The 12378-nt window shown below is 40.1% G+C and overlaps 1 protein-coding gene across 3 annotated transcripts in view; it reads right to left on the bottom strand.

The window, feature by feature from the left end:
- The window catches only part of EPG5 (ectopic P-granules 5 autophagy tethering factor), a 109097-nt gene that overhangs the window by 65505 nt on the left and 31214 nt on the right, over window positions 1–12378 (bottom strand). For all 3 annotated transcript variants that reach the window (XM_070050250.1, XM_070050251.1, XM_070050252.1), the window contains 6 exons: window positions 11880–12040; window positions 10100–10254; window positions 8011–8151; window positions 5467–5631; window positions 2732–2851; window positions 1529–1788 (listed from right to left, as the gene is read on the bottom strand). In XM_070050250.1, the coding sequence (XP_069906351.1) occupies window positions 1529–1788; window positions 2732–2851; window positions 5467–5631; window positions 8011–8151; window positions 10100–10254; window positions 11880–12040 (1002 nt within the window). The remainder of the gene's footprint in view (window positions 1–1528; window positions 1789–2731; window positions 2852–5466; window positions 5632–8010; window positions 8152–10099; window positions 10255–11879; window positions 12041–12378) is intronic.

The raw sequence follows: 12378 nt of genomic DNA, 5'->3' as shown, positions 1-12378 counted from the left end.
CATCACAGCACAGCGCTGAACACTCACAGCTGATGGGGAAATTGGCATCTCGCTGAAATTATCCTTAATGTGGAACAAGGTTTTGAATTGAGGGTGCTAAAAAGGTATTCAAGTTAGTCTGAAATAAAAGAATCAGAAAGCATGGTGAAAAGTGGCTTTAGCAGAATGCGTAGGCTAGAAAAAACTTACTGCCTCACAGGAAAACGTTCTTTAAGGAAAAGAAATTTTAACCAACAGGGAATTTATTCACGCATTCAATTACTGCACCACAGTGTTGATCACTAAAGACAAAATTGTAATGAAAACCAGTTCCTGGGTACTGAACTCACAGAAGTTATACCTAACTGGATCCCAGAGAACATCAAACAGACAATTAGAACATGAAAGAAATACAGACAGCTGTGGACTCACACCACAAAGGCACACGATCTGATCAGGAATTTCATTCTCCTGGACAGGTAGAGACCTTTAACACAAGAGCTTGAGTCGGGCGGCCAGTGCTTTTTATAAACTGCATTACAAAGGCAGAGTTGGGGCACAGCAAGTTAAGCCACCACTTAAGAAGCCTGCATCCCATATCAGAGTGCTGGGATTGAGTCCTGTCTCCGTTTTCCATTGAGCGTCCTGTTAATGTACACCATTGAGAAGGTAGCAATTGACGGCTTGGGTACATGGTTTCCTGCCACCCTCATGGGAGACCTGGATGGAATTCTGGGCTCCTGGCTTAGGACTAGCCTAGCCCAAGCTATTGCAGACATCTGGGGAGTGAAACAGAAGATGGAAGGTCTCTCTCTCTCTCTCTCTTTCTTGCTCTCGCTCTCATTCTCTTTCAAATAAATAAACTTTAAAAAGTAAGTAAAACTGGTTTCCTATAGATAAATCAATAACGAAATAATTCATTACTGACAGCAGGCATTTAACCTAGCAGTCAAGATGCCCACAGCCCACATGAGAGTGCCTGGGTTCAACTCCCAGCTCTGGTTCCTGATTCCAACTTCCTACTATCACAGACTCTGAGAGGTAGCAATGATGGCTCAAGTAATTGGGTTCCTGCCTGGATTGAGTTCCTGGGTCCCAGTTTTGGCAACAGCTCAGCTTGTTGCAGGTATCTGGGGAGTGAATCAGTGGATGGGAGCGCACTCTCCTCCCCTCCCTCCCCCCTCCCTACCTCCATCATTCCCTCCCTCCCTCCCTCCCTCTCTCTCTCAAATAAACAAATACTTTTAATATTTGGTACAGGTGACCAATTATTTTTACTTGATGATATTCTGAGAAAAAGAATATATATTTACTACTAATATGAACATTCTACTCCTGGGACAACTCTCTTCATTATGTAACAAGATGTTTTTCTGGTATAAATCTGTCTTATGTGAATTTAGGCAGTACCTCCCCTTAGGAAACCATTAATCAATTCCTGTTATTTGGCCCTCACAACCCCTCAACAGGCTTTAGGGAGGCCTCAGATCTGGGAATGAGAAAGATGAGCTTCTAGAACAACCCTAGAGGTTCAGCCCAGACACTGTACCTGTGGCCCAGGGCCGTCATGGATAAGGCGAGATAACAGCCAATGGGCATGCCCGCTTTCACAGACTTCGAGAGCGGATGGAACATGGGTGACTCTGTCATGTCAGGTACCATGCTGGAAAAGGGAACGGTGGGACAATTCTGCTGTAATCCATAATCATTTCTGTGCAGTTTTAACCTCAAGATCAAGTTCCAGGCCCACTGGTTAAAGGAGGTCTCAGGTGTCTCTCCATATCGAACAATACTGGCCAAATATGAAACCTAAAACAATTATTTTAAACCACATTAGTCACACACAAATTACATCAGTAAGCTCTTTTCCCTCTCCTGTTTTGGTAAACAGTGCCCTCAAAAGAGAAGAACGGCCTATTTAACTGGTCTTCAATCAATTCTTGTTGCACTGCAGGAAAGCAATTTCTCATTTACAACTAACCATTTTGGTTTCCCTGCTAGTAACTTTGTGCACCTGATTGTAGTTCAGATGAAAGAGAAATTATAGAAAAGCTGCCAATCAATGAACAATGTGCTGGCAAATAAGCTGACCAACCAGGGTGAGGGGTCTCATTTATATTATCTGCCAATTTGGGTGGCCTAAAAGCTCCCACCATGGACAATTTTCATTTAACTTTTATTTATTTTCATTTTATTTGAAAGGCAGAGAGACAGAGACAGAGAAATCTTCCATCTGCTGGTTTACTCCCTAAATGCCCACAACAGCCAGAACTGAGCCAAGCCAAGGCCAGGAGCCTGGAACTCAATTTGGGTCTCCCACGTGGGTGGCAGGGACCCAAGTACTTGAGCCATCATCTGCTGTTCCCCAAGGCACATATCAGCAGAAAGCTAGAGTAGAAAGCGGAGCTGGGACTTGAACCCAGACACTCCAATATGGGATGCAGGCATCCCACTTGGCATCTTTGCTATATCAAACTCCTACCCCTCACCATGGCCAATTTCAAACTACCAATGTAACTTGCAAAGCTCCTGAAACTTTAAGTCAGTTCTCCCACAATGGTTCAAGTAGTTCCAGCATACCATTGCAGCTCAACTCAAATGATCATGAAAAATCTAATAAAGACAAACCTTTATTCACCAAAGAAATCAATTTTGTGTTCTTGGGAAATCTAAGGGTCAGTACTGTCACTGTGCCTGCCCAGGCCCCTACAAATAGGCTTTCACGTTCTCAGTATGTAAGAGAAGGAAATACCTGCTTCATACTCTCGGAAAGAAGTCCAGCATACGGCTTCTGTGCAAGGTGCTTCTGATAAGCTTCCAGAACCATCAAGGCCACTTCAGTATGGACTGCTTGATCCAGATGAAGGGTACCCTTTCGAAGAGAAAAATAAGCATAAATATATCACCTTGTATTTTTTTATTTTTCTGAACCCAAAAATTATGCAGAAAAGTAAAACATGATCTTGGATATTCCAAAAATCACAGCCCCTAACACTGAAGTTATAAAATGTCAACAGGAAAAAATTTGAAACATTTAAAGAGCAATTACAATACAAATTACACTACACTTGAGCCATCCTCCACTCTAGTCAAAAAAAAGGACATTTGAATGTGACCACTACCCCATCCTAAAATCTCTACAAACACTTTGGGTTGTAAGTTAAGGGCACTACCACAGACCAAGGAAATGCTCAATTACTATTCACTAAATGAGAAGACACTTCACAGATTAGGTCTACATTGCCTTTTCTGCTTCTATCATCAATGAAAATAAATAAGATGCTCAGCCACAGGTAAAATACTCTTTCACAAACCTAAATTGCCTATCCAATTTCCCACTCAGTCTCCTTCTGCAGCCTGATAAGTAAATTTAGCCCTTTCAGAGACCACAACTTTCCTAATAAAGGAGGTGTGGGGAGACGCAAAGAGCAGTCTTCAGTCAGCCATCTCGGAAAAGGAAAGTGGGGATTCCATCACAAAGTCACAGATGTGAAGGTGGAGAAGCCCCTGTCATTCTTCAGCGAAAGAAGCCCCACACGAATCCACAGGCAACCTCAGATGGTCAGTGACCCACTTCAAGAAAAGCTCCTAATCTGTACAACAGGCTTCCTGCCAATGCACACAACACAGAACAGCTGCCAGGACTTAATGACTCGCTCACAGCAAAAGCTGGCGAACTGCTGTAGCGGGCTGAGTGCTCCCCCACTTTCCCTCCACATGGGAATACGCATTCTGGTCAAGGAGCTAAGAAACAGGGTCTACAGTACGAAGCAGGAAAGGATTTTAACAGGCGAAATCCCAAGATAGGAAATCTTTGGACATAAACAACACAAGCAAACCCTTTATAATAAACTGCTTTGTTAATTACATGACAGATTTCATTTTTGTTGATTAAAAGCAATGTAAGGCATGAAAACGCACTCAAACATCTGGATACACTAAATACATATTTCCATGACTTTATATGCTATATTTAAAAGTACTATAAGTACAAAGCAGTATTATACTTGCTAATAATTACCAATATTTTGATTTTGCTGTATTTTTCATCAGAATTTCTGTAGTGCCTTCCAACTAAACATACTAAGATTCTAGAAAAATAAAAGATGACAACAGTCCTAATAGGAGCCATTTGGAATTTGAGGGTGAGAGGTAGCAGCTGTTGTTCAGGAATCCACAACTGTTCTGCAGTGTACATGAACTTACATGGTTTTTAAAATTTAAACAATTCTTAAAATTCCCTTTCAGAAATCACATGACCATATTTTAAATGCATACCTTAAATATATAAAACAAGTATTTTCCCCCTTAACTCTCCCCTCCCCCACCAAAAAATCCTAGTGAAATAACAGGTGTGCAGTGACCAGGTGCTTTGGTCACTCTCCATGTATTAGCAGTTTGTTCAGTTTGCCACATTTTCTCTGAGTAAAGCAATTAGGATGGAACCCTGCACTGCAGCCTATATAATTTGCCCCTATGTGGAGGGTTGTCATGTACGCTTGTAATTATCAAAGAATGAATGGTTAAGGACCTTTTCCTGGCTACAAAAAAAAAAAAAAAAAAAAAAAGTCATGCTAATTATAGAACAATAGGAAACATAGAAAAGTATGTAATAAGTAAACAACAAATAACAAATAAATACACACACTTATAATCTTACCACATAGAGTCACCTACTGGCAATATTCTGGTGGGTTTCTCTGAGAGGCAGAGAGATCCCATCTGCTGGCTCACTTCTCACATGCCCACCAACAACCGGCATCAAATCCAACTCACCCACTTGGGTGGCAGGGACCCAACTACATGAACCATCACTGCTGCTGACTTAGCTGAGGCCACTGCAGACCTACCACATGACCCAGGCAGTGGCAGCCTCATGCCCTGCGTCTGAGCGCCCAATAATATACTATTATTAATAACAAAACTACATCATTGAGAGTGCTATGCACTCTCCTAAATATTTGTCCCAACTTGTTCAATCCTTACATTACCCATGTAAAGTAGATCTATTAATATTAATGTTTACAGAGGAGCAATGGAGACTCAGAGTTCAGGAAGCTTGTCCAGGGTCACACAGCCAAGAGACACTGGGGCTGGGATCAGAACCAGGGAAGTTGCACAGACCTCAGGCTCTTAACCAACACACAACATTCTACACTAGTAATGATGTGTAAGGTAAACTGCAGGAGGCAGAGGCACCAGAGGCAGGGGAGGTGATTAGGATGAATCGCAGTTCCGAGATAAAACAACAGATACCGTGATCAAAGGATGAAGGGAAGAATTTTCAATGTGCAACAATTTATCTTCATTTAGAGGATGCACATTCTGCCAAACAAAATTAAAGAGAAGATCCTAAACTCTAACACAGCCAAAAGAATTTGCAGATTTTACAGATGATACTCAGAAATGTAAAGTTTTTTTTAAAAAATGCATCCTTGAAATCATGTGTGTAGAATCGCCAGTTTCCAGGGACTGGTTAACACATACCTGTTCAGCAAATCCCCAATTCAACCCTTCCAGAATAACACAGGCTAGTTTATTCTTCACCGCTGCCAGGTTGTAATTCAATAACCAGTCCCGAATCACAGCTATCTCGGAGGCAGAAGGTCGCCAAAGATACAGAGGTAATTCTTTAAACAAGTATAAAGAAACCTTAGTAAAAAGAAAATGATAGTCGTTAAAATCAGGACTTACAGATAACCCTATATAAAACTACATCGTTAAACTGATTTAAATTTTTCTTCTTCAAAAGTATGTGCAATTTTATTTGATTTTTAGAAAAGTAAAATAGAAGTCATGAACAACCAAATCAAATGGGTATTAAACTGATAATACACCAACAAAAACACATGAGTACAGCTTTGTAAAGGTCAGCCTTCATTCTGATACATAAACCGGCATGCTTCAGTTGAAGTAAACCACCGTATGAGACACACATTTATAAAGTCATGATGAATCAGACAATGGTCATTATTTTACATAGCACTTTAAATAATTACTTCTTCTATTCTATGGCATTTTATTTATTTGTTAAAAAAAAGATTTATTTTATTTAAAAGGCAGAGTCCGAGAGAGAGATGGAAAGACAGATCGTCCACCCACTGGTTAACTCTTCAAAAGGTTGCAACATTCAGGGCTGGGCCAAGCAAAAGACAGGAGCCAGGAGCTTCATCCGGGTCTCCCATGTGTGCAGAAGGGGCCCAATGACTTAGGCCATCTGCTGCTGCTTTCCCAGGCACATAAGCAGGGAGCTAGATCAGAAGTGGAGCAGCCAGGACTTGAACCAGTGCTCATACGGGATGCTGGCATAGCAGGTGGCAGCTTAACCCACTTTGACACAAGGCCAGCCCCTCTACAGCATTTTAAAAGAAACTTCGATTAGCTTGAAAGCAATGTGGGAGGTGGGACAAGGAATGCAATGGGTACAGATGAAACAAGATCAACTAAGAGTTGGTAACTGCTGAAATCAGATAATGAGCACATAGGGCCTCATTACACCATTCCAACTTCTTTTACAGTCCATCACCCATCCTGGATTGATGTTTCAGTCAAACAATGGGCCACATTAAGGACAGTGCCCCTGTAAGACTATACTGCCTAGTGACACTGGAACCACCTTAGTTTGTATCAGTACACTCTACAATATACATTCACACAGCAAAACTGGATATTAACACACGTTTAGAATATATTTCTGTCATTACACAATGCATATTTGTATATCTGAAATATTCCATAATAAAAAATGTAAATCCTGTTTACAAAAACCTGCAGTGCCACTTTTTAAATAATATATGAATATGTGCAAATTAAGATAAATCTGGGATTACTTAACACAGTTTGCTTTAAGGGATCAGCAGAGAAATTCATTTTATAGTATCTACAACAGTGCTGTACAATCACATGCAATTTTAACTTTTCCAATAGCCACATTTCTAAGTAAAAAGAAGTAAAATTAATTTTAATAATCTTATTTAATCAATACCTAAAATATTATCATTTCAACATGTAATCATTATGAAAGAACTACTGAAATGTGTTACATTCTTTTGTTCACACTATCTTTAAAACTCAGTAATTTATACTCAGAGCACATTCCAGTTTGGACCAGCCCTGTTTCCAGGGCTCCGTAGTCAAATGTGCCTCATGGCTACTCGTCAGACAGCACATGGCTCGAACACACCAACTAGCATTTGTCAGGTTCATGCTCTGCTTCAAATTGGAGCCAAAACAAAATTTGAAAGAACAGTAGAAAAAATGAATTTTAAAAAAACTTTTCCTTTCTGTTAATTCTGTGTATGTATGGCTTTAGGTAAATTTCTATAAATTCCCTAATAAGATACTTGAATATTTTGAATAAAGTGCTAAGTTTATTTTATTCACTTAAAATACAGAGGGTGACAGGGCAGACATTGAGAAAGAAGCAGAGAAAGAAGAGCACTCCCATTCAGTGGTGCACTTCCCACTGCCTCTCACAGCCAGGGCTGGGCTAAGGCTGAAGCCAGAAGCCAGGGCTGACTCCCATTACTTAAGCCATCACCACTACCTCCAAGGTCTACATCAGCAGGAAGCTGAAATCAGGAGCCCACGCCCAGAATTGAACCCAGGTGTTCCAGTGTGGGACAAAAGCATTTAAAGGACATGTTAACTGCTGGGCAAATGGCCCCCCACAAATAGAGCCTTCTTTCTCTGTCACAGTTGTGTCTTCCAAATTATAATTATGAAAGCCAAAAGAATTATGAAATTAAAATGTCAATTAACTACAGGCTAGAATTAAGGTTAAAAACCTGTTATTACAGGAGGTGGTAAAATCAACTTAGAGGAAATTTGAGGAAACATCACAGCTTTTTATATGCAGCAGCTAATCCTAAATTGTCGTGGTGAATGGCAAAGAGCCTGGCACACAGTAATACAGTTCCTTTCATTCTGTTGTATCCTTAAGTGATGTAGTCATCCCCAACAACCTTCCTATTTTTGCTTGCTCCATTACTTCAGGATTAATAAACAAACAAACAAAATTAGTGCTCTTACCATTCCAACCTGATCAATGGTATCTTGAACTCTATCCAAAAGGATAGAAATTATCTCAGGGTGAACAGCTGTGATGGCCCCTAAAAGCTCTCGACCAACCTTTGAAAAAGTCTCTCTCGTGGACAAGGTGACATAAGATACCTAAATGGAACCAGGGGAGATGGCAGTTTTAATAACAAGTATCAATCAAAACACATTTCTACAGTTGCTTCAAGTACAGCAGACAGAACATCAGATTGAGTCTCAGTTCACAGCATGTTCTGAAAGATAAATTAGACCTTCAGACAGCAAACTGTTTACATGAATGGGGCAAGAGAGGTAGGGAGGGGAATGGCAACTATTTATAACAATAAACAGTGAGGTATTCAGAAAGTATATCCCAAGGTTTGTAATTAGCAATCAAACAGTTCCTTTGGTGGCAAAACTTTTCTCAATTTGAGAAAATGATTAAAATGATAAAAATCAGAATGCATTTCATGGAAATGTCTATTTTCTCCTACACAATCAGGTCCCTGAACTATAAGAGCTTCTAAAATATCATTGCTGGCCGGTGCCGCAGCTCACTAGGCTAATCCTCCACCTTGCGGCGCCGGCACACCGGGTTCTAGTCCCAATCGGGGCACCGGATTCTGTCCCGGTTGCCCCTCTTTCAGGCCAGCTCTCTGCTGTGGCCAGGGAGTGCAGTGGAGGATGGCCCAAGTGCTTGGGCCCTGCACCCCATGGGAGACCAGGAGAAGCACCTGGCTCCTGTCATCGGATCAGCGCGGTGCGCCGGCCACAGCGCACTGGCCGCGGCGGCCATTGGAGGGTGAACCAACGGCAAAGGAAGACCTTTCTCTCTGTCTCTCTCTCTCTCACTGTCCACTCTGCCTGTCAAAAAAAAAAAAAAAAAAAAAACATTGCTTACCAACTTCTCTTTAACAGTATCTTTCAAATCACAGGATACACTCCATTAATGACAATGGCCAGTATTTTTTTTTTTAATAAAATGAAGCAGAACAGAGAAATAAAAGAGAACAGAAAAATCTAAGAGTGCATCACAGAAATACTAAGTGTTGCTTCAATTACGTACACACACACACACAGGACCAGAATGCAGTACTGAATATGTAAATTTGACTGTGACTCCTGGTCAAACACTAAAAACATTATGCAAGAGCACAAATATTACTTCACCAGATCTTGAGAACATCACCTAATGTTCATGAAAATATACTTTCTCCCAATTTTGTCTAAAATTCCCGATTATCAAGGTCTTAACTTTACGCATGGTTACAAGGTACAGCTTAACAGAGATTGATCCTTCGGGATCCAGGTCTGTCATTCTCAAACTGGAAGTATTAGGGCAGAATAATTCTCTGAATTTTCTTCAAACATAATTTTACTTGAGTATACTTGAATATTTTGGAGGATATTTTTTATATAATACTCTGGAGGAGGTGCATTTTTATCTCCATGAAATGAAGATAAAACAGATGACTGTCAAAAGCACAAAATGTACATAGCTTTTAAAATACACAAAAAAAAGCCAATGAAGTTGTGACAGCCACTTTGAGCTGGTCCTAGACACTCAAGGGCTCCTCCCTGCCTGCCACTTTATGTATGAGAAGAATGAAGCTCAGAGCAGTAAGCTATCTTCCTGATATGAGACCAGCAATAAATTACAGAGTTAGACACAAAGCCCAGGTCTCCAAGCCTAGGTTCAATATTCTTTCTACCATCTCCTTAAATTGGCTTCAAAGCCAGGTTTCCATATTACTAGCAGGCATCAAGGAATGGAATTTGGTGGGTGTTGGAAGGTTCTGAGGAAACAGCTTAAAACCTCTAACATCAGGTTTTGCCAGATCATCTATTCCCTTCAAAAATCCTGCATTAAAGGTCAAGAGATAGCAGTGGGAAATGGCATAGGTATGACTCATGTCTCCAACGCTCCTCACAGCCAAATGATATTCCTTTGATTCTCTGTCCCCTTCTCCGAGTACACATAGTAGCTCAATAAATCAGATTTCTCAAAGCAATCCCAAAAGAATCAATGGATAGATGACTCAAAAGAAATTTTTAGCTGATTTATGAAACTTCATATTCTGACCTCATATATCTCCAGAACAATAATTTTTATGAAGTCTTCATCCACGTTGGTTCTTCTGGCCTGAGCCATCTGAGCAAAAGTGGTCAGAAGGCAAATCTCCTCCGAACTATTCATGGAAGAAAGACACTTCTCAAAGTTCACAAAATGTTCTGGGTCTGTAAGTTCATATGAAGAAAATAAAAATGAAATATATACCTCAATTATTCTTCCAGAGATAAGGGATATAAAATTAAAAGATATTTAGAAATATCCAAAAACAAAAAAAGGTCTTTCTTTCTCCCCAAATGGATTTCTGTAAATATGAAGAAGAAGGCTGGACCAGATGAAACATCAACAAATTGTAGGCAGAATGTGGCCTCCGAGGAGACACTGTTACCTCCAAACCTGTTTCCTCATCTGTCACACACTGTAGCTTAGGAAGATTGAGTGACCCACCACTGGGGAAGTATTTCATTAATTGCAACATCTTTAACTGCAATGTATCACTGCTGGCACTAGGCAGATCACCTGCAAAGGCAGTACTGCCCACCAGGAAGGCACCCTTGAGGCTACAAGGTGACTGCGGCCGAATGAATGAAGGCCCTATTCATGAAAACCGCTAAGACTCCTTGGCATAAGCATGGCATCCCAAACAAAACAGACTTGCCCACAAATGAAAAGCTGGGGCAAGAAATGAATTATAATGATGACTGAAATGCTGTTGAATGTCACAAACAGCATATAGTATGTTCTGTCCATTTCTCAGAGGGTGCTGTGTAGCCAATATTACATTTTATCACTAGGAGGCAGTATAGACAACCAACTTGGCAATACATGACCAAAAAAACCAGACATTGCAAAGGCAAACTTTTACAGAGGAAAGAGGAAAAAAAGCCCATTTTAGAAATATATAATTCCCTCATGAAATTTTTCACAGTAAGAAGGCAACAAGCCAACAATTCTTTTCACATCTTTACGCATCTGAGAAATCAAAGGTAATTCGTCAAATTATTTGTATTTTCAAAATAACCCCGTGGGGCATTTAAGAAACCAGTTTTCATTTCCCATCCCCAAACTAGGTTTATAATGGAAATTATGACATAGAATACACCCAGAATAATCAAAATTGGGATTCTCATTCTAACTTAAGAGTATTTTAAGGTACAATCAAGGGAGAGGATTTATACCTTAAAGAATTCAATAAAATTTTAAAAATAGGAAAGACGTAACTCTAATTAGCTTTTAAAACATTATCTTTAAAGACAAACAAGATAGGCACATTTCTACATTTATTTATCATAAAACGTTTTCGGGATTCCACTTTACTAGCAGTCAGAATGTTTATCATACTAGAAACAAACATAACAAGGAGAGAAAATAAGAAACCAACGGCAAAAGGAAGACCTTTCTCTCTGTCTCTCTCTCTCTCACTGTCCACTCTGCCTGTAAAAAAAAATAAAAAATAAAAAAATAAAAAAAAATACAACTTAAAAAAAAAAACTAGTGGGACAACTGTGCTTAAAACTTTAAAAATTTATAGGTGATTAACACATACTTAGTAATCTGATTGTAAACTAGAATCATTTCACATCCATGTGCAAAAAAGTGCTTCCTTAAAAGTTAGAATATTACGTTTATTGACATGCTGTTGGAGACTAATCAAATTTGGAAACATTCTCTTGTAGATTTCAAAATCACGACACCTGAATACACACAGTAAGACATTCTCTTATTCCTCCTAGAGTAATAGAAGATCGCAGTGAGAGGCGCACGGAGGGAGGAAAGCTGGCACGGCCCGTACCTTGGAGCTGCCGCTTGCACTCGGCCGGCTGCAGGGTGCAGCAGAGCTGCTGCAGGTTCCCACTCTCCTCCACCTGGTGCATGAGGTAGAAGAGCTTCCAGAGCATGTGGGCCGACAGCGTCCCGAAGGGCATTTCAGACATGAACAGCCAAATACCGAGTCTACATATTTTAAGAACAGCAGGAATAATGTCATATATTAATCAGCTTCTCCATGCAGGAAAAAAAAATTCTTAACTCCTACTCCCACAGTCTCTACCACACTGTCAGAAATACCTCAAAGATGGACAACAGTAACAGCAAATACTCGGGAAGCACTTATCTGTGCCTTGTCCTAAATGCCTAGGACCAGAAGTGCTTTAGATTTTCGATTTTTTTAGATTTTGGAATATCTGCAATGCATGTAATGAGATTTTATAGGGATGGGATCCAAGTCTAAACAGGAAATTCATGTTTCATATGCACCTTATACACACAGCCTGAGGGCAATTGTACATAAC

The sequence above is a fragment of the Oryctolagus cuniculus genome, chromosome 10, assembly GCF_964237555.1.
Source record: "Oryctolagus cuniculus chromosome 10, mOryCun1.1, whole genome shotgun sequence".
Lineage (NCBI taxonomy): Eukaryota > Metazoa > Chordata > Mammalia > Lagomorpha > Leporidae > Oryctolagus > Oryctolagus cuniculus.
The sequence above is the reverse complement of the archived record's forward strand: the minus strand, read 5'-3'. Positions and strand labels throughout refer to the sequence as shown.